Source organism: Pyrus communis, chromosome 10, assembly GCF_041283825.1.
Source record: "Pyrus communis isolate YQ-2024b chromosome 10, ASM4128382v1, whole genome shotgun sequence".
Classification (NCBI taxonomy): domain Eukaryota; kingdom Viridiplantae; phylum Streptophyta; class Magnoliopsida; order Rosales; family Rosaceae; genus Pyrus; species Pyrus communis.
In genome coordinates, this window is record NC_142574.1 from 1313105 (window position 1) to 1338906 (window position 25802).

The 25802-nt window shown below is 35.0% G+C and overlaps 4 protein-coding genes across 6 annotated transcripts; 1 reads left to right on the forward strand and 3 right to left on the reverse strand.

The window, feature by feature from the left end:
• Positions 1-634: 634 nt before the first annotated feature.
• On the reverse strand, positions 635-3556 carry LOC137730287 (glycolipid transfer protein 3). Of its 2 annotated transcripts, XM_068469346.2 has the most exons (6): positions 3157-3543; positions 2951-3006; positions 2298-2428; positions 1536-1671; positions 1013-1156; positions 635-922 (listed from the first exon to the last, which is right to left on the reverse strand). In XM_068469346.2, exons 1-6 carry the CDS (start codon positions 3353-3355, stop codon positions 887-889), a joined length of 702 nt encoding a protein of 233 aa, XP_068325447.2. In that variant the 5' UTR covers positions 3356-3543; the 3' UTR covers positions 635-886. The 2 variants fall into 2 exon arrangements, with proteins under 2 accessions (XP_068325447.2, XP_088534965.1); XM_088678839.1 differs by having other exon boundaries at positions 635-1156; positions 3157-3556.
• A 5830-nt stretch (positions 3557-9386) lies between these two features.
• LOC137729693 (uncharacterized protein C57A10.07) lies at positions 9387-13059 on the reverse strand. Its single transcript, XM_068468697.2, has 3 exons — positions 12034-13059; positions 10585-10706; positions 9387-9873 (listed from the first exon to the last, which is right to left on the reverse strand). Exons 1-3 carry the CDS (start codon positions 12623-12625, stop codon positions 9544-9546), a joined length of 1044 nt encoding a protein of 347 aa, XP_068324798.2. The 5' UTR covers positions 12626-13059; the 3' UTR covers positions 9387-9543.
• Positions 13060-15974: 2915 nt separating this feature from the next.
• Positions 15975-18199, reverse strand: LOC137728720 (eukaryotic translation initiation factor 6-2). Its single transcript, XM_068467469.2, has 6 exons — positions 18060-18199; positions 17787-17969; positions 17623-17667; positions 17380-17510; positions 16565-16675; positions 15975-16450 (listed from the first exon to the last, which is right to left on the reverse strand). The coding sequence occupies exons 1-6, from the start codon at positions 18067-18069 to the stop codon at positions 16193-16195; spliced, it is 738 nt and encodes a 245-aa protein (XP_068323570.1). The 5' UTR covers positions 18070-18199; the 3' UTR covers positions 15975-16192.
• A 1426-nt stretch (positions 18200-19625) lies between these two features.
• On the forward strand, positions 19626-22250 carry LOC137729049 (uncharacterized). 2 transcript variants are annotated; one of them, XR_015951824.1, is made up of 6 exons: positions 19626-19942; positions 20608-20686; positions 20785-20852; positions 21477-21614; positions 21723-21779; positions 21923-22250. XR_015951824.1 is itself a non-coding variant. In XM_068467872.2 (6 exons), the coding sequence occupies exons 1-6, from the start codon at positions 19698-19700 to the stop codon at positions 22013-22015; spliced, it is 579 nt and encodes a 192-aa protein (XP_068323973.2). In that variant the 5' UTR covers positions 19626-19697; the 3' UTR covers positions 22016-22250. The 2 variants fall into 2 exon arrangements, 1 of the variants encoding a protein (XP_068323973.2); XM_068467872.2 differs by having other exon boundaries at positions 20785-20844; positions 21570-21614.
• The last annotated feature ends 3552 nt before the right edge of the window (positions 22251-25802 follow it).

Below are 25802 nucleotides of genomic sequence, written 5' to 3' on the forward strand. Positions count from 1 at the left end.
CACTATTAGATGAGTTTAAATCTCAAAATTTAATTTTATATAATGGTAATAAATAAGGTAATGAGTATTACCACCACTTTAGAATGATGACAAAAATCTACCTTTGCACTTAATGGTATAGCATGCGGGCTTGAACTACGATATAATGAGCTACTTTAACTTAGATATTCCTAGCCTTGATAATTACTATAGAAACCTTATGAAAACACCTCTTAATTAAGCCCAAACTATAATCATATATAAAGAAATTTCATGCATCAAACTTTCTCTCAGACGTATCACGCATATGTGTATGGAATAAGCGTTAACTTACTTCATCAAATCTCGGCCTTCTATTTTTTCAAATGAAAACGAGTGACTATGATTTAATTAAGTAAGTTGATGCTCATTTCATATACAGGTACGAGATGCGCATGAGAGAAATTTAATGCATAGTCTCTCTTGCTAAACTTGTGAGTCCTTAGCTTTCAGACCACATCCCTCTCATCAAATCAAGCATAGTATTTGTGATTTAATCATTCCATAACAGCTCATTGCAATTGGAGCTAATGAATCCTCAAAACACTTTCTAAGAATTATGTCCTCATTTTCAAGTGATGCCTATGCTGGAAACCGACTATACGAAAAGCAAAGATTCATAAGCACCCGAACTCGTGAGTATTTTCCAATAAAACTGTACAGAGGATATCATAGATAGATGTTCCTTCATATTGAGATACATTAGAAACTTATACGAAACACAAAGACAATTTTGCTTTATTAATTACACATAACCAAATACGATTTCCACATATTTATCTACACACACACGCATATACACAGGAATGCTGGACTCTTTGACTCATGGCTGTACAATCATTAGTTTTGCTTTCTTTACGTTTGTACCTCAGTTAGACTTCAACCTATCCAAGTGATAAAATCTCTGCAAAAACCAAGTATAATCAAACATGTCAAAACATATGTTAGCCAAAGAAGAAGCATCCGGTAGGCGTTGGGTGGTTGAATACTTAACCAGAATCAAGTGGATTTCTTCCAGATAAGGCACGAGTAAGGAAACCATGGTCTCTATTTCCAGTTTCAAATTGTCATAGTTTTCATCTTTTGCCATGAGGCTACTAATGAATGTTTCATTGTCAGGCACTAGCATTAGAGCTACCTGCATACGGTATATTTGTTAGTAATTCCAAGTAAAATTTTATGTTGCTCCATGTGGGCCATTGTCTCCATGCTGTTAAATTTTAAGTTTCAGCTATTCATGGTCCTTCTTGGATAGCAATAATAGGCTTAGTTAGAAAAGAAAACCCCTTATAGAGAAAAGTCATTCCATATAAATCACGTGACACGATGGTGTAGTATATTTACTTCATCAAAATTATAAGCAAAATTGATACGACACATCATGTCACTCGGTGTTAGCATGACTGTGTGTTGAACCTAATGAATAGCTAGATAAGTTGCTTAAGTTTGGGGCAGTAACAGTGGAACAAATAATGAATAGCTATATAGCTAGCTTTTGAAAAAGAAGAAAGTAATACTTTAGAAGCAGCTGATGAAATCCACCTATGCCATGGCTTCAAAGTAACGTTGTAAGACTCTTCCACTGCCTGCTGCATATTCTGCCCGGGATCTCTCACTAAATTTTGCAACAAGGCCACGGTAAAATCTAGGGATCTGAATGTAGAACAAACCAATTTGTTTATAACGAAAATGAAGCATCTTGTGCAAGAAGTAGTTGATACATCCAAGAATTTGTGCCAATTATACACCTAAATAATGGTTTAAGTACTATAAGGTTGTTATCATTAGCAATGAAAGACAACTTTGATGCATAAGTTACGTCTAATCTCAAAAAATAAAGTAGGGCCAATTAGTGAATTATAAATAATTGAATAATTGCACAACTCACCACTTAGTACTACATTCTAGTGAGTCATTGATCATCTCTCTAAAATCTTGACAAGAACTATTAGATTTGATAATACGTAAGGGGCCATTTGGATTTGATAATTTCAAATCTAGGGATTTATATATATGACATCATAAGATAAAAAAATTTATTTGTTTTAGATTATTATAATTGATGAAGACTTGGACAAGAAGGAAATAAAGAACAAAATTGGATTTCAAAATGATTCTTTTCACACAGTCATTTCATACGTAATAATCTCAAAATTTTGGGTAACATTTGGCTTTATTGTTAAATCCAAATTAATTTTTTAAATTTCTCCGCCCAATTATATGTAGACGGTTCTCGTTGTTTTTCACATAGTCAAGGGCAAACACAGTAATTAAATTACCTGGTGAGCCAAACAAAGGCTCTACTACAACTGGTAACGTTTCTAGCAATGCCTTCAGTCGCCTCATTTTTCAACATCTCAACCATATTTGAATATGTCGAAAGATCTGATTCATGTTTCGTTTCCAATCTCTACACACACACATATATATATATATATATATATATATATAAAACAATAAGTAGAGTGGTTATTAAAAAAGACAAATCAATCCCTTCAGTAGTGCATATTAAGCATAAAATTATCGGTGCACGATGAAGACGGCTCGATACATCAAAGCATCAATATTACTTATTTGAAACATGCATCTTGGGTTGTTTCTGCTACCATGAATAGTCAAAGGGAGATAAAGTGGACTTGGAAATAAAGTTTCACATTGGAAACCCGTTGCTAATGGATAAGAAAGCTTTCTGGAGACACTTCAGCATGTGGAGCATATACTATATGTATTCCTACATGAAGGTCCTAGAAGAAACAATATCATGTTTTCTTGCAATGCATATCTATATATAAATATAAATATATATATATATATATATATGCGTATTTAACTATTTAAGTGTATCAATATAAACATAATTCTATATGGTGTATAAATTGTTCATATACAATATATGCATACACATATAAATACTAAGATTCTTTGTAATTACCCGAATATTTTGATGAATATCTTGGCTTAGAACAGCCATTGTTGGTCCTATTTTATCTGCAAAAAGGAAAAAACAACTGTAAGTGGTATTTGATCATGTCAGGGTGCGTAATATAAATAAATATATATATATATATATATCTCTGTGTGTGTGTGTGTGTGTGTGAGAGAGAGAGAGAGAGAGAGAGAGGGGGGGGGGGGAGAGACCAAGAACTTGAAGAAGCAAGCTGCAGAGAGAAAGAAAAGGCCTGGTGGGAATATGAGCAGCCTCCTGAGCATGATCACCACCACCATGTTCAGCCGCTGGGACCAATATAGCACCTTTAACCTTGACCATAACGGAGAGTTCTTCAATGGCACTTCTAATCTCTGATCCCATATTCTGATCCATTAACTTCCTTTTCATTGTAATTAGGTTTTCTTGTTTCCAACTCCACAGTGGCTGCCGAAATCTTGGATTTATAGAAACAGAGAGACATAGAGCTTCGAAATATATGTTTGCTTCATTGTTGACGTACGACTCTCTTCTTGTTTAGGACTTGGTGATGAGGCGCAACACACACGCCCCCACCCCAAACCAATTATTTGTAAATTTACTGTTACCGGATATAGACTAGTACTGATGAGAGCATGGCCAGCTTTCATCGATAGTCGTTAAATATCTTTATGGCGTCGGATATATTTCTTTATTGAAATGCTCCTCTCATATGGATGTTCATAACTTATTGATAGCGACCTTAGTTTTGACCTTTGATTTTGAAATAATGTTTTATTTTTAATTTGACCTTGTAGTTATCTTATACCTTAAACCGTATGATTCAGGAACTCCTCGAATAAGCTTATATGAGAAAGGTTTTGGTAGAACTTATTCCAAATTATATCTCTATAGTCTAATCGTCTATTTTAAGTCGTCCTAAGTAGATAATCTTTACTAAAAAATCACCAAAATCAAAAATCGTATAACCATTGATTTAAATGGCTGTCATTTTAGTAGTTTTTTTAATACATGATATCATTAGTGGTTAGGTGTTAAATGAGGAAGCTGACGGATTTCGAACCCTTTTTATAATACAACAGCCTAACTGAAATGTTTTGTAACTCAAGCATATCTACACAACATAAATAGTCCAAAGCTCAAATAGAAGAACATCATTCTTTGGCCAGTAAGAAAACACTAGGAAGATCTGATGAGGAGAGAAGATGGCTGTCGAAAGAAGATGACTGAGAGATGAGGAATGAAGCAAATGATGGAGAAATGCTTCTAAGTATAGCTCTAGGATCACACCTTCGTTGATAGGGTAATAAACACAAAAGATTAAAGGGTCTCAAACTTAATGGTGAATTACAAGAATTAAACATCTTTAGCTGAATTGTTTTGTAACTCCACTATCAATAATCATGAAAATAAAAATTAATTATTTAATTTTAAAACTGCATCACCACATGTTATATTTTAGCTGAATTGTTTTGTAACTCCACACACCCAAATAATGCAAACAAACCACAAAAGTTTTCTTTTTTAGACAAACGATAATATTTATACTAAAGAGGAGGGGTGAGCTTAGCCTCACAATGGGCTAGTAATAATATGGTTCAAATTCACATTTGGTGACAATCGAACTAAAATGACACACCCCGACCCGGAAAGTCCAGTAGGATTCTGAATCGAGCTGTGCTGACCGACACCTAGAAGGTGACGAAGCCATAAAGTGTAGTGATGAGGAAAATGTGAATAAATTTAAAACTTAACTATTCCTAATTATGATGCACTCTGAATCGCGACGGAGCGGCATATTCCAAAATAGGTGACTACCTTTGATGGTATAATTCTTATCTTACTCTACTGTACTTTACTTATGCTCTGTAATCACGTGTGAAACGGGTTCATTTCCACTCATAACGCACTCATAATTAGGCACATTTAAGTTTTAAATTTATTCACATTTTCCTCATCACCACATTTTATGGCTTCGTTACCTTTCAGGTGTCGGCTAGCACAGCTCGATTCGGAGTCCTACTTGACTTTCCGGGTTGGGGCCCCCACCACATCCCAGGTTGGGATATGACATAAAACCTCTCACTTATAAATGAAGAGGAATATCACTAGACTGTAATACTAAAAGGCAACAAACCACAAAAGTTAAATTAGCACAACCAAACGATATGAGTTGATTTGATTTTGAAACTGTTCGACCATTTCATAATCAAAACCGAACCAAATTAACCGTCCATTACGATTATCGGCCTTGTTCGGCCAGTTTTGCCGAACCCCTGCACTAACCAAGGAGTAACTTGTTCGGACTAATCTCTTTAGAAAATGGCAAAACAATGAAAAATATATCTTTTTAGCATAAAAGATAATCATATATGTAAGCCTAGATTTCTATTTTATTTTTTATTTACAATAATATTCAATTCTATGAGGTGGGATAGAGTACTCTTTCAACTAATTCCTCATTGAATTTTCACAATAAGCTCATAAATATGTTTATTTTGGTCATAGTTTAGTAAAGATTTTGATTTGGCAAAACGGCATATGGGATCATTCATAAGAAATAGGTATCAAATTCGTCATTCAAGCGAGCAAGCTTCAAATCTCTCGCTATGAGTAAAAAAATCATTAAACTAGAGTACTAATCGCATAAATTTGGCATAGATTAAAAGATAAAAACAAGTTTTACTTAGTAAGAGTAAGATTGCGTACGATAGACATTCCCCTCTCGAACTCCCAAAAAAAGAGAACCTATTTGGCTTGGGTCGCCATTTTAAACAAGTTTTGCCAATGTACACAGCCTTTCCAATATACTATTACTACTAATAATTTAATAATGATTCATTTAAGCTTAAATATATATGTCCAAAGGAATATTAATAAGAAAGAAATTTTAATACCCAAGTGGTTATAATAATACTAATTTTCTCCCTTACTTTTGGGTGACAATCGATATTCCTTTCGCAACAATTTGTCCATAGTTAAGTAGTAATATAAAATTTCTTTGAAAAAGATATACAAGATTTGAGGATGTGAAGTTAAAGTTCATTCGAAAGGCTTCATAATTAAGGAGTTGGATCACACATATTATTTTGAAAGGAAAACTAATGAAAAAGGTTTGAAAACTTTGAGTTTTAACTAAAATGACAAAATAAAGGGTAAAGTGAATAATACCAGAATTAACTTTTTAGTGTATAAATGTGGTTTTTCATTAAAGTGAATAGTATCGGGAGCTTTTCGTTAAAGTTTCCTATTTTGAAATGATTTTGTGGTTGAACTTACGTCATTCAAATAAAATTGTCTCCGTGTTAGGCTCACAAACTTTGCTACACGTGAGGAGGCGTGTGTGGATTTAACGTTAAAATCCCAAATGGATTCAACACCACAAAGGCGTCAGCCAGACTGAGCCCCTACTAGTGCCTGAGGCAGATGATATCAAGCTGACGTCACGCTGATGTTAGCCACAACTCTAAATTAGAAAACATTAGAAAAAATTAATCTCATCCATACAATAATTTACTATTTACATTATTAATTTTTAAATACTATGAATAGTAATTGTGGAGACATAAGAGCACTTCCAGTGTAGGAAGGCCCCCATGGCAATTGGCAATTGAATCTTCTCCACTGAATAGTAAGTGCCTTTAATGAACAGTAATTGCCTTTTGCATCTCCACTCCTAAATTGAATAGTCATGGCAATTGGCAATAAAATATTAGTATTTTTTATTTTATAAAATAATAAAAAATAATTTTATTTGTAATTTCGGATAGGATTTTTAACCAGTCTCGTTAAGTCACATGTCGTTACCTTTTTAGAATCGTTGAGGATAAATTTCTGATAAGATTTTTAACCAATCTCATTGCGCTACGTGTTACAATCTGTTTAGAATCAAATTAAACAAAGTACTAAATTAAATAAATACAAAATTACATAAAGTACTCAATTCAATAAATACGAAATTACATAAAATACCAAATTAAATAAATACGAAATTACAACCCAAAACGATTGGAAAATTATGCTCTCTGATTATGCAACAAATTTCCTAGTCCCTGGTGAATGGAAAATCATCACCTAACCAATTTGTGGTGCTAGGACCATCTCCACTTGGTCTCTCTTCTTTTGCATGCCTCATTCGCACCATGTCTGCTTTCTCTGAATTCCAAAAATATTTAGAATTTAGAGACATCGTATCTACAGGCTCCTTCATAATGTCACGATCTTGTTAAGCCCTTCTTTCTTCTTTAAGCTCTTCCCTTTCTTGCCTAAGTAGCTATCTTTCTCTCTCATTAGCTTTAAATAATTTCTCAGCAATTGCAACTTTTGCCTCATCTCTAGCCTTATAGCCTCAAATTTAGCCATTACCTGCGCCAAAGTCAATTCACCTTGACGAGCAAGTTCTTCCATATATTTTGCATAATCATTCTTGGAAGAACTCTCTTTTCTCTTTGAAGCCTTCTTACCTTTAGGCCTAAGTGGACAACGGGTCGACCCTGACACTTGTTCAGGGGTCACTTTCGGCACTTGTTCTGTGTCGCTTTCATGAACATGCGAGTCATGATCTAGCATAGAGTGTAGATGGGATGATAACTTCTGGACCGACATGCACAACTCTGAATTTGGGACAATCTTTGACAATATTCCAATTTTCACCAGTTGAATGATTTGTTTTTGTTTTTGACATTATACTAAGCTTGTGCTTGAAGTGTCTACAAAATGCAAGAGAAGAAAAATTATAATCAAAGAGCCTAATGTAAATTTGGGTATAGTACAAACAAATAAATAATATATTGCTTCCTAATCCGCGTTATTATCTCCACTTCGAATATTAGTACTAGCTTGTGCCAAGGCGTTTCTCCAATGAGTAAACGATTGGCTGAGTATTCTCCAATGACTTGAGAGCGATTGTTCCGTTCTTTTGCCACCAATTTTCTCAAGAAAAAGGGAATGAATATTGCTCCACATTTCTCGCAACTGCATCTCATCATCGGTAATCAGATCATGAGTAACTTCAACGCAACTAGAACATAACGTAATATCTTCAATAATCATCCAATTAGAACCTGCATCATTAGCCATTTTTTTGGAAACAAAAGTATATAGAAACTTTGAGAGAAAGATTGGAATGTGGTGGAAAATATTTGAGAAAATATGAAAGCGTGGTGTAAGGTGGAAGATAAAGATAAGGTATTTATAGAAAATAAAATTTTTTTTTTTAATTTCGATTTTTATTTTATTTTAATTTTTTAACATTTTTTTTATTAACTTAATTAATTTCTACCATTGGATTACAGAAAATTTGAAATCCAACCCTCCAGATTGTGACACATGGCATAACAGTAACATATCAGATTTTTTTTCCTTTTTTAAAAAAAAATTAAAGTCGAAAAACGTGGAACGTTGATCTGGAATCAAACGGTTTAGATTGTGCCACGACATCTAGCTGTTGGGGGGAGTTTTAAATTTTTTTTTTTTACTGTTGGAAATAAAACGGTCTAGAAAAAAGAGCCATTGAAATCCAACGGCCGAGAGGATGCCACGTTGCACCCGGTAATAGTAACATATCAAACTATAAACCGCGGGCCCCATTGCCTGAAATCTTGTCGGTGACGTGCACACGCTTGACCTAAATTTTTTTATAACGTGGCTAACGTCAGCTTGCATCACAAATGCCTTAGGCACTCGAACCTTGGACTCCTGCCTGCCTTCTCCCACGGGTTTCCCTTAGCCCAATTGCCCGCATGGGCTGGAGCAAGTTTGGGAGGCAATTGTATTGGATTTGCTCCTTGTCCACCGGGCTACCCAGCACGTTGAAAATGCTATAAATTAACCACATCTAATAGAAGAAGAACAATTGTACTATACGCTCACTATGACGGTTTTACCCTTGACATCATGAACAAACCATAAATTACCTCATGGGAATATGACATTCATCCGACCTTTGGGTATTGGGCCTTTAGGGCCACCGATGGATCATGGCACTCCAGGCCGTCCATGATATGTCATGTCATGGGGCCATACCTGACCCAATGATGGCAAAAAACCGACTCTTCAAAGTCTCATCTTAGGTGTTTGAACCCTAAACACATACAAACATTAGTCCCAAATAAAAAACAAATCTGAACCTTAAACACCAAGCATAGCAGTTAGGAAACTCAAAATTACCACCTATCAACCTACCAACTGAGACGAGCGGTGAAATCATGCAACTATACCTGCCACCCAAGGACTAGTAGACTGTTAAAATTCTGAACAAACAATATAATCTATGTAAGGGGAGAGGGGGATGCGCTTAGCCTCAAAATGGACTAGCAATAATGTGGTTCAAATTCGCCTTTGGTGAGAATCGAATCTAAGACTTCTCTCTTACAAATGAAAAAGAATACCACTAGACCTTAGTACTAAGTAGCAGTAGACTGTTAAAATTGATAGTGCCCTAAAATGGAAAACTCATCCTTCATATACCCTTGTTGATTTAAAGAATGTTGTTTACAAAGGAAGACAAAATCATATGTTATTGTGAGATTGGAACTCCCTTTATGACTGTTAGGTGGATTCTCCTGTTCTATACATCAAGATCAGTAGAATTATCCAGATTAATTTTGCTCTTTAGGCCACGGAAGGGACCCTGGATAAGGAGCTGACCCACAATATCTGAAAAGACCTTCAATTTCAGGACAACCATTTGGATAGGGAACGGACCGGTGAAACGGATCGCGCCCTAATTTTTTACGGTAAAGTGAACCTCGACATCCATATGGATCTTCTTGGAATTGAGTCCGTACGACTGCTTCTCCTTTCCGGGCTGCTTCTTTTGCAGTAGAAATTGCCGGGGTGCCCAAGTAGAAGAACCTTGACGCAGGAAAGCCAATTGCAGCCCGGTGTAGATGCGCGAATCTCTCCTCCTTGAAATCATAACTTACAACCTGGTTTGAAAACAATCATGTTAGGTTATAAAGCAGGAGTCCTGAATTCGAATCCTTGCACTTGCAATGCAACCTCCCAATATGAACATGAATTCTACATGTTGGGTTCTAGGGGTGTAATGAGGCCAAAGTGAGAAAATGAAGTGCTAGACTATAAAATATTTTTCGTAATAGCTTGAGCTTTCGGTAATGGTGGCAAACCAACAAATTCAGTCAAATCATAAAGATACTACGAAGCTTAAGAAAATCCAAAAAGGAGCTTAACATGCTTAACATATATTGTGTTTTCAAACCAATATGGATACAATGCTTAACATGCTTCATGGAATACTCATCATGCAGAGCGGTCCTTTATGTGATATTCAAAGTAACTCATATAGAAATTATATATTTTGTTTCAAACCTTAGAGAAAAGAGTATGAATGAACGAGCAATCACAGTTTTGTTCTCCTCGGCAACATACCATAAGTATATGCAGAGAGAGAGAGAGAGAGAGATGTCTTTTGCATATTTCTATTGGATGATGCATATACTGACTTGTTCTAGTGTGCAGCTGAATGAAAGTTGTGTAGTACTCATAATCACATACATATATACGCTCAGCCTACGTTGTCGTTGTGCTTAACTGTTACTCTATGACAAGAAATAAGCACACCATACTTGTATTTTAGCTTCAAAGATGACAAACCAGATTGGGTAGAATGGGCTTACAGTTATATTTTGAGGATATGTGCCAGTAAGTTCTCGGAACCGGCACACACTGAAGAGAAGATTCTCAAAGCTGTCCCTTGCATGCTCTTCTGTGAGTGTCCTCGATCGCAAATCTTCTTGGCCTAAACAAACCATCATGGCATAAGTTTTATACGAGTTAAAGGCCAGTAAAAGATAGTTCACACCAACATGGATGTAAATTAACGCACAATCATGCTTTATTATCCTTTACAAAAGCAACTACGATTTTGACAATAAAGTGAGGGGAGAAGAGGGAAAGGCAAAAGGAAGAATAAAACATTACAATAAGTAGCAAACCAGAAACAATGTAAAAAGCATATAACATGAAGGAACATTTAAATGGTAGCATAAACAAAATCAGCTCAGCATAAAACAAAAACGAATTTAAGTACTTCATGCATAAATGATACTGAGAGAAGAGAAAGAGAAAGAGAAATATATCAGAGAGAAAGAAACAGAATAAAGGGGGAGCAAGATTACAGAAAAGAATATTCGGATACACCAGATCACTCCAGGATGGTATATGATTTGCCAAAAAAACAGGGGTATGCCTGCTTCCTTACTTATATGCCACTAAAAACAGGAAAAGTACTTCCATTGAACACAGAATGATGAAATGGATGAAAGAATTGAAGAGTTACCATTTTTTTGTTACAGTAAATTCAAGAAGTGAGAATAGTGACAGGGAACAATGGTGGACAAAAGTGAAAATTGACTACCATTTAGACTAAACTACTTATACTTCCGATAAACTTACCCCTTGTGTAATGACTTATACTTCAACGGATTTATCATTTCACAACTTGTGTAATTTGGTTTATCTAGTTAACAGCCTTGTCAACAAATTGAAATCTTATGTGCAGTTATTAGATTACCCAAATATGAAAAACAATCTTTAAAATAAATTCAAGTTCGCCAAGGGTTTTAAGTGGAAGTGATATCTATGGCCAACATGGAAACTGTGTCATGAATCACCATGCTTCAGGAAATTCAGTCAATATATTTATATCTGTCAGCAGTAAACTTATCAATTTCACATTTAAATTGTGTGTGTATTGCAACAAACTACATTAGTCAACCTTTCTACTTGGGCATTTCAATAATAATAATTAAAAGATAACACCACCAGAAAGAATTAATTTTCTTTTTTGTAAGAACTCTTCTAACAAAGCAGTACAAAAGCAGATCATCTTTTCTTTCTAGCAAACTAATTATTAGCACAAATACTGTAGATTCAATGCAACTGTAGAGTGCAGAGAACGGCGTAAGACAAAAGATTGTAAACAATCACGTACATAAGAACTAAACAGCATCCACATATCGTTCTTCATATAATCGGCAGTCAATCGAGTCTTATCTTAAAAAAGAATCATATGGAAAACAAGTCAGGCCAAAACATGTCTAATGCAAGAGAAATAACAGACTCACCAAACCATCCTTTTGATTCAGCAACTGCCCAGTAACTCTGTGCCTCACTGCGAGGACCGGCATCTCTTCGAGTCTCTCCACCACTAAACAGAAGGAGAGCTCTATTGTCTTTGGCTGCGACTTCAATTCCCTCTTGTATATGAGCCACAAAAGTAGCAGCCTGACCCGGATTCTTTTGGTAAGACTCCAAAAACCAAGAATCCTCCTTATCAACTTTTCCACAGCTACTACTAGTATAAACTGAATGCCCGGCAACCATGACTAGATTCTGGAGATTCGGGAGCGGATAACTAGAAGAACCCACGTCATACTTTTGGTAGTTGTTCGTCATTTGATACCGGCTCTCATACAGAGACAAAAGTATGAGAATTGAGACCCCAACTGACAAGGAGAGGAGGAAAACTAAAAGGGGACGCAGCTTGCAATAATACTGCATTCGGTTTCCGATATACCTAATCATTTTGATGGGAAGCAATGGTGACCTCCTATGCTTTCGGGGTTTTCTAAATGTTCCAGATTCTAAATCAAACTCACCACTCGGGTAGGCTACGAAGGACTTAGGACTGCCGGGCCGAAACGGATTATTGCTCATTATAGTACAACAAATCCAGCTTACGCGGATTAAATTGAATGGAACTATTCATACCCAGATGAAAATTTACAGCAAAAAATCAATGGTGATCATGAATTCTACGATACAAATACAGAACAACATGAAAAACGGAGATCAACCCACTTCTGTATACAAGTTAACATACATAAAGTTTGCAGCCTTCAACGAGAATCAGACGGATTTGCGAACGAATTTACAATTGAATCGAAGCAAAAATGCTGAACCGGAGAGAAAAAGCTCACCGAAACTTCGTGGAATTGCTGTGTGTGTACTCTGCTTGCAAGGGAGGAGAAGAACGTTTCAGGTTGCAGAGGATCTTCTGTTTTTTAATTCTATTTTCCCCAGATTTGATACATTTTTATTTCTGTTTTTTTTGGTAATGACAATTCAGATTTGAGACATTTGTTTACCGGTGCCATTCACACTTATTTTTACCTCTCATACATTTTTTCTTAACTTTTGTTATTTGATATTCTACAATTTATTTTATCCGACGATAAAAAATTAAAAAAATGTGTAAAAAGTAAAAATGAGTATGTTATACAAAATTGTTAAATGTCAATACATTTTTTCTTCTTTTCGTGTCAAAGGTCTAAAGTCAAACAAATTTTTTAATTTGCAAAAATACAGTTCGATATACAAATGTCAGATACTAAAAAAAATCAACAAATTATATTATAAAATTTAGCGGGCTGCGTTCCATTACATTGGAAAATCTCCCCTAAAGTTGATGTTTGGTAAAACTTCGTTTATTATGACAAAAGTCTAAAGTTTGTGATATTACTAAACCTTAGTAATATCGCACACACCGTATTGACCGACTCTTGCATGATGTACGGCGCATGTTTACGGGTCTACAAACCCCTCGTGCATGACCCATTTTATGAGCTAAAATTTAGACAAGAGAAAGGAGATGCTTGAAAAAAAAAAAAAAACAACCATCAAAACCGTTTACCCCGACTAAACCAAACCATATCAATTTAAGTGGTTTATTCTCGCTTTCACACAAAAGAACTAGTCTCTCTAGTTGATTTGATTCCTAATTTTTGGGTGTTTAATGATGAGTTTTTAAGTGAAAAGTTGTAATTTTCTAATTCTTTACGTCTAAGTAAACACATGAAAAAGTTAAGGAGTAAAATGATTATTTTACTCATATTTTAGTTAATGCAGGAAACTCAAGAATCACAGTGATTCCAATTTCTATTCCTTGTAAGTATACACACTTGATTATTCTATATGTTTACCCTACACTTTCATTTGTTCAATGCTCTTCTAAATGCACTTTTACTTACTTGAAGTAAGAGAAGTCATGAATCGAGAAAGGAAAAGAGTGAACATCTTCACCCACCCTCCACCCCAGTCGTCTAGTTTCTATTCTACAATGCAAATTTTAACGTGAAACACACCTTATTCAATACGTATGAGCACGAGTATGAGCAAGTCAAGAATTCGAATAATTCTAATTCATATTCCACATGTCACTAAATTTGCCTGAGTTGCCTTCGACATTCAGTTCGATGAGTTTGGCTTCTTGTTTTCTTTTGCCATGGTGGTTTTGAGAACTAAATTTTCGATTGGATCTGTTTCAATACGAATCCTATGAAAATTGGTTGAGAATTTTTTCATTTTGTTTATTTTTCCATTAAAGCTTAATAGTTATTGGGTTGATAATCATATGGTTCGAAACAGGTGTAGTAACTCTATGTCCAGGCTTTTAGAGGGAGCTGTAGCTTCAGTCAACGAAATATTTTGATTCAGTTAAGAGAGACTTTATGTCTGTTATATCACAGTTGTCTTCTCAAGGGGCAACTTCCAGTGTGTTCTCCCATTGTTTGAAGGGACAGGACAATGACGGTGGTATAATACAACTACACATAGATAAACGAAAACAAACATAATAAACAATTCTCTCAAAGAGATGAAATTGAAATCTTAAGTATAACAATTCAGGTCGGCCTGATTCAGCACGAGCACGATCGGCCTAAAATCACAGTTGTCATCGTGAGAGATAACTCGTAGTGTATTATCTCATTGTTTGAAATGATAAGACATACTATACTCATACTTTGGTGAGATTTGAGGACCAAGGTATAATTGCATTCCCCTTGTCAAAAAGTATGTCTCCATCTTTAAACTTTTTTTTATTTAATTGAAAGTTTTTATGATTTTTGTTGTCAAATTGTGTTAATTATCCCAACTAATCTATGCATGTTACAGTTTCCATTCAACTTCTACGATCACCTTAACCCCATCTGCAAGATCATGAACCGTGTACTTCAAAATCCGAGTGGTTGGGTTCACTGCACGGCAGACAATGTAATTCCTAACAATCACATTATTCATTGATTTCAACACATAATCCAACATACCTATATCTCCAATATGTAACTGAGCTACATCTCGCACGTCTTGCAGGCAACTCATCCACTGCTGGGTTAGTTTCTTGTTCCGTAAAATTCTGAGGTTGGTTTACGATAAATTAGTGCAGCTATATTCTAAAATATGAAGGTGGAGATGAGACAGCCGGGTATTACATATCAAATGAATTACATTTTGATATGATTCTAGCTTAGTCTCATGTTAAAATTGAGTCTTCAGCTCTTGTTTTTAGGTGAGCTATCTTAACCTTTCTTTTTTAACAATCAACATTAAGAGAGAAAAAATTGATCAAGAAATATTTTTCATGTTGCTTAATTTTTCCATTAAAGCGTAATTATTACTTTTTTTGACGATCATATTGGTTGGAAACAGGTGTATAGTATCTCTCACCTTAAAATTTATTTTATTTAATTGAAATTTGAGATTGGATGTTGTCAATAATCTATTGATTAGTCCACTTGTCCTCTTGTCACTAGATGTCAATAGGTTGGTTTGTTAATCAATTATTTAGTTCATTAAGTAGTTGAATGGTTGTAGTATATCTGTTTTGAGCAAGTGAAATATAATGATTCGTGTTATTTGTTGGTAAGTAATCGCACACCAAGTATAATGTACACGAGCACAGCTGGCCTAAAGAGATGAAAATTTCAATATTAAGTACGAGAAGTTGGATCGGCCTAACTCATCACAAGCACGATTGCCCTAAAGTCGGTTGTAATCATGAGGGATAACTCATAGTGTATTATTTCATTGTTTGAAATGAAATGACTATGAGGTTAGTACATACTGATACTTGGTGAGATTTCGAGGCCAAGTATTTAATGTATTCCGTTGCCCATCTCAAAGCATTAAAGCAACCAGAATCCAACTTCTGGCAGCAGGGAAAATTTTGAAAAGGAGGAACCGGAACACGATTAGCACGGTCGTGGAACTTCCGAAACAAGAAGAATCGACGAACAAAACACAATTGTCATAAACAAAACGACGACAACATACTAGTCACACAACATATTCTCCAAAGTAAATTGCCCAATTTCAACAAAATTTCAACACCAGATTGCACAGGTTAACTATACAACTTGGTAAATTCAGAGTTAAAACTATTTAAAAACTTTGACAATAAAGAAAACAGGTAATATCCATGAGTTTTACTAGCAGAGAGATTGTTTAGACATAGCTGTCAATCAATGATTTCCTCATTTCATCCACAATAGCACTAGGTTGAGCTTCCCTCAACTTGAAAACGCTTTCAATAACCGAGAGTTCTGTGGCAGTGGTGTCTAGCCCGCAGAACGCTGTCCAGTCGTTCACTATCATGCCTGCACCTATCACTTCACTACCGCGGTTGACTGTTCCAGCAACAAGAGGGACCTGAAGGAGCGTTGACAGTTCATCCAGATCTTCAACAGATGTGTGGGGATGTACCTATACAAGTGTTTTTAAAATTAGGATTGAGAATGGGTCCAAAGGAACAAAAAAGATGAAACAATGACAGTAGAAATCTTTCAGAAACAAAAACTCAAAAAGACGTATTCTTACCAAGCCACCTCTGTTGGTGAAGGCACAGAAGCTGCCGACAAGTATATTACCAGCAATCGTCTGCCTAAAAACTTCCACTCCAAGAACATCTGCAATCATCTCCTCAGTTTCCTGAAAAATAACAAATAAAAGGAAATGAACAAAATGCATGGATTCAAAGTTTACTGTCATCTGCTAAATGGCAAAGAGTAGTCTAACTTCATATAAGAACTGTCTTCTTGCAGCATGCACATTCAATTCCTGTTTAATTTCTGAATAAAGTTAACAAATATATTATTCTGAACTCTGAAGCAAATTCAAACTATATGGTGAATAGTCATGTTCTGCATAATAAAGTGTCTCTTTCCAACCATTCAATTCCTCATTAAAGTCTGAACAAAATTACATTACATATATATCAATCTGAAGTAAATTCAAACTGTCTGGTGAACACTGAAAGTTATGTTATACATAATAAAGTGACTGTCAACAATCACATACAGTCGATATAACATAGAAAAGCAGGACAACCATGACGTGCATGTGTGGTATTGACCGAATCAGCATTGAGTTGTATTTTTCATTTAAAGTGGGTTTTAATATGTTCGCAGTACAACCTGTGAATTCTTACATGCTAAACCGGGCACATCTTGTGATAGATGTATGATGTCTTTCTAATTTCCTAAGATTCCAAAGTGGTTGTACTCAATTTGTGAAGATGAGTTTATGGGTTACTTGCATTGATTCACATACACAATTGTGCTTTTTTGCAGGAAAACAAAGACTGCACAGGATACAATGAAAAGAACAATTTCAAACAAGTATAGAAAGAATACCCTGTCGAGATCAGTGTGCGTAAGAGCAACATGATCATTGCAAGCGATGCAGTTACCAAGAGCCGATAGTCTCTCTTCGATACGCTGAACAACAACCTGATCAGGTAAGCTGTTCCTCAAGTGCTGGAGTTCTTAATTTTCAATAAATCGAAAACAGAAGCTCTATAAGTCAGAAAACCGAAACCCAATAACCACAAACATAAAATACCCAAAAAGAAAAGGAAATCGGAAGAACAAAAATACCTTGGTCAGTGGTGGTGTGAGGCACAAGAAGCCCGTTTTTGTTTCCTGAAATCGAAATTTGAACAAATTTTTTTTTATATTCCTAAAAACACATCGAAATTATAACTCTTGATTGATACCGAAAAGAAAAGAAATATCAAAGGATATCAAATTGAAAAGAATACCAGCACAGAGGCGACCGATGATGCGAGTGCCGCCGATGGAGGTTTTCACAACGGGGATGACATCAGCCAACTCCCCCTCAAAGGTGCTGTAGAAATTCTCAGAGCCGCCGATGGCGACCAAACAGTACGCGTTCGTCAACTTCGAAAACACCCCAACCTCGCACGAGTTCTCGAATTGCAATCCTGCAAATCCCCAATTAATTTTTCAATTTAATTTTATTAGAAACAAATACGAGAACAATAATCGGAGTACGAAGAAGAAGAAAGCCTTACTGGTTGCCATGGATTGACAGCGACGCCTGACTGCAAGGTACGAGTCTGGGAGAAGCTAGGGTTTTGGAGGTTGAGGAAGAGAGGGCGATTAGGGTTTTGGATTTGTATGCAAACAGGTCAACAACCTTTTTCTCCCGTTCTTCTTTTTATACTTTTCAGGAGTCCGAATTAAATTCCAACAAAAGAAATAACATTGTCCAAATTAAAACGATATAAATTGTAAATTAGAATTCCTATCGATAAAGATATATATATTAACAAAATAAATCGAAAAAGATATAAATTGTAAATTATAATTAATAAAATAAAACAAAATAGTATAACTTAAAAAAGAAATAAATAATAACTAACTTTTTGTTAAATGATATTTTTTTTTTTCAAATTCGAATACTTATAAAGTCATACCATATCTAACAAAATAAGATCATACCTTGATTATCTGAAAAAATAAGGTCACGCCTCGTTGATTAAGAGGAAAACATATACGATGGTTTCAATATTCATAGAAAAATGAAAAGAAATGCTTGGGTAACAAACAAAAAAAACCATATTTAAAGTATATAATATTATATTTTACGAAAGAGTTTTAGTTCAATAATTTTTTTTATTTTTTATTCACACAGGAGCAGTAGAATTTCTTCAAATTCTAACTTTTATTGTTTTACTTACACATAAAAGAATAAGTAAATAATTCATTTCATAGTTCAATATCTAAAATACAAAAATTACGTTAAATAGGAGCAATCTTCCAAATTCATTGACTTCCCTTGACTATAAAAAATTAAAACAAATTTAGGATTTTTTAGCCTTTTTGTTCTTTTGGGCCTTGTATTTTCAGGCCGCTCTGTGTCGGGGTGGTCTCAACTTTGAAGTCTTTCTTTTATGTTTGGTCAACAAACTTTGAAGACTTTCGGGCAAAACAATAACTTCAACTTTGGCATATCTACAATATATCAAAATTTGAGGGTTCATCTGCAAATGCATTTAAAATGACCAAAAATACTTTGGAGGAAATACTTAAAGTGCTCTCTCAAATAAACACATTACTGGAATTCTTTCAAGAAATATTTCAAGTAGTTTTGAAACTTAAAAATGTTTTTAGTCATTTTAAGTACTTTTAAACGAGTTCTAAATCATTAGTAAACATAGCACAAAATTACTCAGACGAAAAAAAGTGCATAAGTAGAATTAGTTAACAATTGACACACCTCATAATTTACCAATTATCTTCTCTTTTGCAGCCGTTCTTTCCCTCTCTATCTATTATGCTTCAGTAAAATAGACTTATAACATAGTCCTATTGTTAATTTGTGGTTAATATATTTAATTAAAACAAAAAAAAAGATATTTATTTTTCTGCCCACCTGACGCCTACATGGCACACACATAAGAAACACAGTTAATGAATTTCAACAGTAAACTGGGACACACAAACATACTTAGAGGGCAAGTGAAAAAAATATAACTATCATGGGGTAAAGTAGTACTCAAAGACACTTTCAGGGCCACTAAAGTAATTAAACCTTTTTATTTTGACCCCGCACAAAAACGAGTTTCTTCTAGTTGTGGTCCGAACTCCAGTTTCTCAAACCCTCCGTCTCCTCTCTCTCTCTCTCTCTCTCTCTCTCTCCGCGAGACATGGTGGCATCGTCCTCATCGTTGTCTGAGTACTCCTCGGACTCCTCCTCGTCATCTTCGTCTTCATCTCGCCGTCGACATCGTCGCCACAACCGCAGTCGCCGAGACAAAGACCAGGAGAAAGACAAAGATGCCCTCAAGATCCGAAAAAAGATCAGTCGCTCCAACACCAAACGACGCCGCAGACACCGCCACCGCCACTCCTCGTCGGATTCTTACTCTACCTCCTCTCCTTCCGATTCCAGGTCAATTTACAAAACCCTTCTTTTGTTTTCTGGGCGTAGATGTAAATATTTGTGAGATACGATGGCTTTAATTTTGTTTTCAGTTTTATCCTCTGTTTGATTAGGGCTTTGAATTTTGTGGCTAGCTCTGAGAAACCCTAATTGGGTTATTTTATTCCGTGTTTAAGATGGTTTTTGTAATTTATTGCAATTTGTATGCAGTTTGGTGCGCTGTGTAGTTCCTGTAGCTAACATGGAAAGTTTCGAAACGACCCAGATGGGAAAATTCGTTTGTTTTCAGCTCAAAGTTAAGGTCCCTTACGTTTTAATTTAGAAAAAAAAAATGCATCAGTTGATTAAAATCAATCATAAGTTAAGTTGAAGCATGGTTTTCGATCTTGAACTTTAGTTGTCAAAGGGAAAGTAGTGGATTATATCGATGATGTGCGGACCTTGTGAGGTGCGTCGACTAAAGGAAATTGATAAGGGCTATATGGCAATTAGGCGAAGATTTTGAGTTGCTTAAGTGAATCATATGCTTTGTTATTGGTTTCTCTGCTTTTAGAATTTCAATTTGAAACTATTATGTTACTGGGCACTGCGGTTTAGATGCACGTTAGAAATACTAACGGGCAACAATTGGATGGCTCTGCTTTTTGACATATTTCCTTCTTTGTTTAATGCAGAAGTGATAGTTCTTCGGACAGTGAACTAGAAACATCTAGTAAGTCAAAGAAGCGCAAGAAGAGTGACAGACATAAGAAGGTGCTTGTTCGGCATTTCTTTGTGACGTAATCATATTACCTTTACATTACATTTTCTGCTTGTCCTTTGGTCTCATTTAATTGATCCTTTCTATCTAGAGCAAGGAAAAGGACCAGAGCAAGAGTCATCGCCATAAACATCATAGGAAACTCAAAAAGGTAGGCCAGTATGTTTTATGTTGCTCTCTTGCCTCCATATGATTGCTCTGTTAAAATTGTGTTAAGGCTGTTATCATCGTCCTTTTCTAGCTTATCGTGCATCTTCCCTCCATTTGATTTTTTGTTAAAATTTGTGATAATTTGATTCATTGTATGTTCCAGACCATGGCTTAACTAAGATATATGTGGGAACTCTAATGCGGTTATTTATATAGTTGTGGATGCATCTTGATCCAGCTTCAGAGAGTAGTAGATAATTTTAGGACAACTAAACAAAAAGGGGTGAGCTATCCACACATCTCATTTTATTTCTCACACACCCCTTGATAATTTCTGTCCGTTGATCTTCTTCAATTCATCCGATCTGACGGTCGAAAATTCAAAAGGTGTGTGAGAAGTAAAATGGGGTGTGTGGATATCACACCCCAACAAAAATTGCATGAGGAAGTTGTACATAGGAAATTTTCTTTTCAAACTTGCCTGTGCTGTTCTGCTAATTAAAAATGTGACGCACACACAGTTTCTTGCATTCACTGTGTTGGGCACTGAGTGCATATGATATTATGTTTCAATTGCTGAGGTGCTTATAGTACTTTCTGCCTGTTTTATGGATTGGCTCTTCGAAATTGGAGCTGGGGTCTGTGGCATGGTGCTGGGTACTCATTGGCTTGCCTGGATAATGTGTCTGGATTGTGTTTTTTCCTGGCAATGGGAGCCATATATAGAAACAGAAGAATGAGAGAAGTAGCGGCCCTGTTCAGCTTTCAAAGGTTTTCATTTCACTCTCATATAATTACGTCTTCAATATTCTTTTTTATTTTAATGTAGTTTGTTTTATTAATTTGTCTCTCAGTGAAGTAACATTTTGCTTCCTACAGTTTTTAGGGCGTGACAAAGATGATGGAGTTCGTCGCAGTGCTGTCTCTGGAAAAAAGGTAAGCCTTGCTCTGTAATATATATGTTTACTGTTTATCAAAGATTTATTAGAGATCTTAGGAGCATCTACGCTGGTCTATCCCTTGTTCTTTGGTCGTGGCTAAAAACAGAAAGAGAAAATCCGTGTTCTTTCTTTTTGCAGATTCTACTGAAACTTGAGAAGACAAAGGAGGACAAGGCGGCTGAAGACAAAAGGAATGAATTGCTGAAGTTCTTAAATGCTAGTTTTGATTGATGTTGTGGAGTCCATGCATGGAATCAACAAGTGAATGAAGGAATTGAGTAAGTTCCAGCTGCTGGCCTATATCTTAATGATTTTGAAAGGATTTTCTCCGAGCTCGAAGCGCAAGTCATATTTTGTACTTGTGTTTGCCAATTGGAGTGTGGTTGAAAAACTGTGGTTTGGGCGTTGTATTAGTATTCATTTGGTACTGTCATTATGTATTATCTTATATCGAGGATTCACCGCAGTAAGCTTTCAAATTTGATAAATGTAGCAAACTTAATAACCCTCCTTGATGATTTGCCTGCGCATCATGCTACTAACCAGATTAATTGATCTATTTGTAAGGATCATTGTATCATTTTTTTCGTTTGTTTGACGTTTATTTAGGGTGATTTGTGTGCAGTAGTGCAGGCTGCATGTTATTTTAGCGTCTTTAACGAGATAAACAAGTTTTTTGGTACATCGATATTTTTACACTAAGGGGAGGGGGAGTTCGGCAGAGTCAAATTGTTTAAGTAGAAAGAGATCATTAAGGAGGAGCCACGGTTTTCATGGTAAAGGAATTCTGGGCCATTTCTACAGACTTTTATTATTTCTACGAGTTCGAGCAGATAAAATATGGGGCAGTTTGATCCAGGTCCAAAGAATTCACCAATTTTCGGATTGGGTCCAATTTTATTTGATTTTTTATTACATTTATTTTGCCCCTTGAAAATAAAAAATATTTAAATTCTTTATTTTTGAATTTAAAATTTTAAAATTTTGAATCTTCAAATACCGTTATCTAGCCGTTTTCCAATTAAAAACATTTTAAAAACACATTACAACCAATCTTATAAGTTTATCAAAAATTTAAAGAAATGTTGTCGAGGTAGATAAAAAATTTGTAATGTAGGTAGGTAATATTAATTAATCTATGATATAGGTAGACTATGAATAAAAACCTATCGTATAGATAGATAACACAAAACAATATTTGATATATAGATAGACTAATAAGCAAAACATATCGTATAGGTAGATAACACAATTAATTTGAGATAGAAAATTTTTTGATATATAGGTAGATAAAATACAATTAATCTCTAACACGGGTAGAATAAACAAAATATACAAATAGATTCATTACAAAAATATATAATACATGTAGATAAACAAAGCAATGCATTTCCTATAAAGGTTGAAAAGAAAAATATGTATAATCCAAGTTCAAACTAAAATTAGGAAGAAATTAATAGTGCACGCATGAAACTCATATTTTCATGGCAATGTTCCCAATCAAAACAACCTAACTAGTGTTATTGTGGGAGGACCGGGTGGGGATGACAAGTAGGAAGATGCAAGATTTGATGCTACAAAACCAAAACCAACCACGTACATCAACACACCTTTTGTTGGTGTATTGGCATACTTCAAAGCTCTATACCACCGAAAAAAATTAGAAATTGTGACCTTGTATTTCAAAAAGGAGGAAGAAATCATAAGAGCTTGAAAGAAGAAGAATGAACAAGAAGGAAGGGGATCGGAGAACACAACACAAATTGTATACGGGAGTTATGGAAGAAGAGATATACTTTAAAACTAATTCTACAAGTAGGGGATTATTTAAAGATAAATAATCAATTATACTACTTTATACCTATAAAGCAGATATATTCTACTTACTCTATAGAAAGACAAAATTATTTTCTACGTCTACCTATGTATTAGGTATATAAACAAAATAAATAAAGTGCATTTGCTATAACGTTTTTACTTATAAAAAGAAAAGTTCATATAAACAAACAAAAAACTAAGAAAGAAATTAATAGTGAGAGCCTACAATTATATATACACATCAACACCCTCGGTTATGGTTTAGAAGGCTTTCTTCATAGCCCTGTGGCTAAATGTTCCAGCATGAACACACATGGTTATGGGTTCCAAGGAGGAAGAAGATCACCACGTATAAAAGATAATACTGTTTGTACGGGAGTTATGAGGAAGAAGAGATAATATTATTTCAAACTAATCCTACAATTATGGGATTACTTTAATGATAAATAATCAATTATAGTTAATTTTATAATACAAGTAAATCTATAATTAAATGATAATGTTAATAGAGGGGTAATTTTGACAAAAAATGAAAATAAAATGACGTGGACAATAAGTCACTGGACTTAAACCAATAATTAAATAAAATTGGACTATATCTAGTAATTGCTTACAAATTTGGACTTACTTCAAGTTTCCCCTTAAAATATTAGGTGTGCATATTGGTAACTTTCATTGCCTACCGGTTAGCGAAACTTTTCTAGTAGTGTGGATCATCATGCTTTGCTTGTTTCTATATGATAATATGCACCTTGGTTGCTGATATAAAGAGTGAAGAATGAATGATCCTCTAAACAAAAATGTGACTTTTAGTGCGACTCAAGTGAGTGAGTGAAAGGCACAACAGGAGCGAGTTGGACTTACGAACGATCGACAAGTGGAGGACTGATCCGTTTGGGTCAATACTGAGAAAACTCAGTGTAATTAGAGATTTTTCATATCTCATGTAACTATATTTTAGTCTTGATAATGTCAATGTTCAACAAATATTTGTCATGTATTCAAAATATGTACTACCGTCTAATGGACGATTGTCACGCAAAGAAATAAGTGGCAGTCCACTTGGTTCGACGGTAGCACGCAAGAATTTCTCTTGCTTCATGGGTCTTACAAGACTAGAAAGGTCCCGTTCCCAAAGTCTGAAATCCTACGCGTGTTAAGAAAATGATAGTATTCCAATTTGCACGACAAAACTAGAGGGAGAAAATAGTCATTTCACATCACATGTAGTTCCTACAGGAAAAGAATCTTCACCGGATCATTTTCTTAGAAATTCTGTGATCGTGATTGTTCATCGTATGTGCGGTCATAAATCATTTCAAAATTTAAAATTTAAAATTAAATATAAATAGTACTTAACAAAAACTGACCGCACGATATACGATGAATGATCACTATCACAGGATCCTCAGGATCCCACGAAAAGAATCTGGCTAGGATCCTTTTCCGTTCCTATATAATCCACCCTTGCGAAATTTGGGCTACAACTTCCCCAATGGCTTTTGATCCTCCACCCAATCGACTGAGCTCTCTCTCTCCACCTGGAAGCGAAAAGTTGTGTGGTGTTGTTAAATTTGTGGTCGCACATGGTACTTCTTGGAATGTTATTCTCTGTAAAAAAAATTTCCAGGATTTATCTGTGCGTAAATCGAAATATCCTTTCTGCTTGAACCTTCTCCTTCATAAACACCCATGGAGATGTGTTCCAAGCTTGATTGGATTACACCTTTTATTCCTTCTATTTTTTTTTCTTTTTTCTTTTTCTTTTTTACCTTGGATTCTTAGTTGCTACTATGTTTTTGCTTTCTTTTTTTTTTTTCAAAAAATATTCTGGTTTTAAGATTGTGTTTGCAAGAACTAAAATTATTATTATTTTTTATTTGGGATTTAATATGAGCAACTATTTATTCATCCTGCAGTTTCTTGATGGGAGGACTTTTGTACGATGAAACAAATATTTGAACAAGGTTGGCCGAAAGAGTTGTGATCCTGAACTAATTATTTATTATTCCGATTGCTCCGTAAAATAGAATAATATGAATAATTTTGAATCAAATATTTGGACTCCAATTTCTAGCTCAGGCTAAAAAGACAAAAGCAAAAAGAAAAATTTCTAGAATAATTTTAAATATCGCTTGATAATCGATAACAACAATATCGCTTGATAATCGATAACAACAATATCGCTTAATAATAAAAA

What these genes read in the sequence shown, in the direction of transcription:
- LOC137730287 (XM_088678839.1), bottom strand. Translation starts at nt 3,355, where the DNA reads ATGAAAAGGAAGTTAATGGATCAGAATATGGGATCAGAGATTAGAAGT. An exon ending in ATATTCATCAAAATATTCGG is followed by an intron (nt 2,429 to 2,950) that starts GTAATTACAAAG and finishes GTGTGTGTGTAG; the next exon opens with AGATTGGAAACGAAACATGA. An exon ending in GCCTTTGTTTGGCTCACCAG is followed by an intron (nt 1,672 to 2,297) that starts GTAATTTAATTA and finishes TTCTACATTCAG; the next exon opens with ATCCCTAGATTTTACCGTGG.
- LOC137729693 (XM_068468697.2), bottom strand. Translation starts at nt 12,625, where the DNA reads ATGAGCAATAATCCGTTTCGGCCCGGCAGTCCTAAGTCCTTCGTAGCC. An exon ending in TGAATCAAAAGGATGGTTTG is followed by an intron (nt 10,707 to 12,033) that starts GTGAGTCTGTTA and finishes TGGTTTGTTTAG; the next exon opens with GCCAAGAAGATTTGCGATCG. An exon ending in CATATCCTCAAAATATAACT is followed by an intron (nt 9,874 to 10,584) that starts GTAAGCCCATTC and finishes TTTTCAAACCAG; the next exon opens with GTTGTAAGTTATGATTTCAA.
- LOC137728720 (XM_068467469.2), bottom strand. An exon ending in CGCACACTGATCTCGACAGG is followed by an intron (nt 16,676 to 17,379) that starts GTATTCTTTCTA and finishes GTTATTTTTCAG; the next exon opens with GAAACTGAGGAGATGATTGC. An exon ending in TCACCAACAGAGGTGGCTTG is followed by an intron (nt 16,451 to 16,564) that starts GTAAGAATACGT and finishes ACACTTGTATAG; the next exon opens with GTACATCCCCACACATCTGT.
- LOC137729049 (XM_068467872.2), top strand. Translation starts at nt 19,698, where the DNA reads ATGGTGGCATCGTCCTCATCGTTGTCTGAGTACTCCTCGGACTCCTCC. An exon ending in TCCTCTCCTTCCGATTCCAG is followed by an intron (nt 19,943 to 20,607) that starts GTCAATTTACAA and finishes TGTTTAATGCAG; the next exon opens with AAGTGATAGTTCTTCGGACA. An exon ending in GTGCTGTCTCTGGAAAAAAG is followed by an intron (nt 21,780 to 21,922) that starts GTAAGCCTTGCT and finishes TTCTTTTTGCAG; the next exon opens with ATTCTACTGAAACTTGAGAA.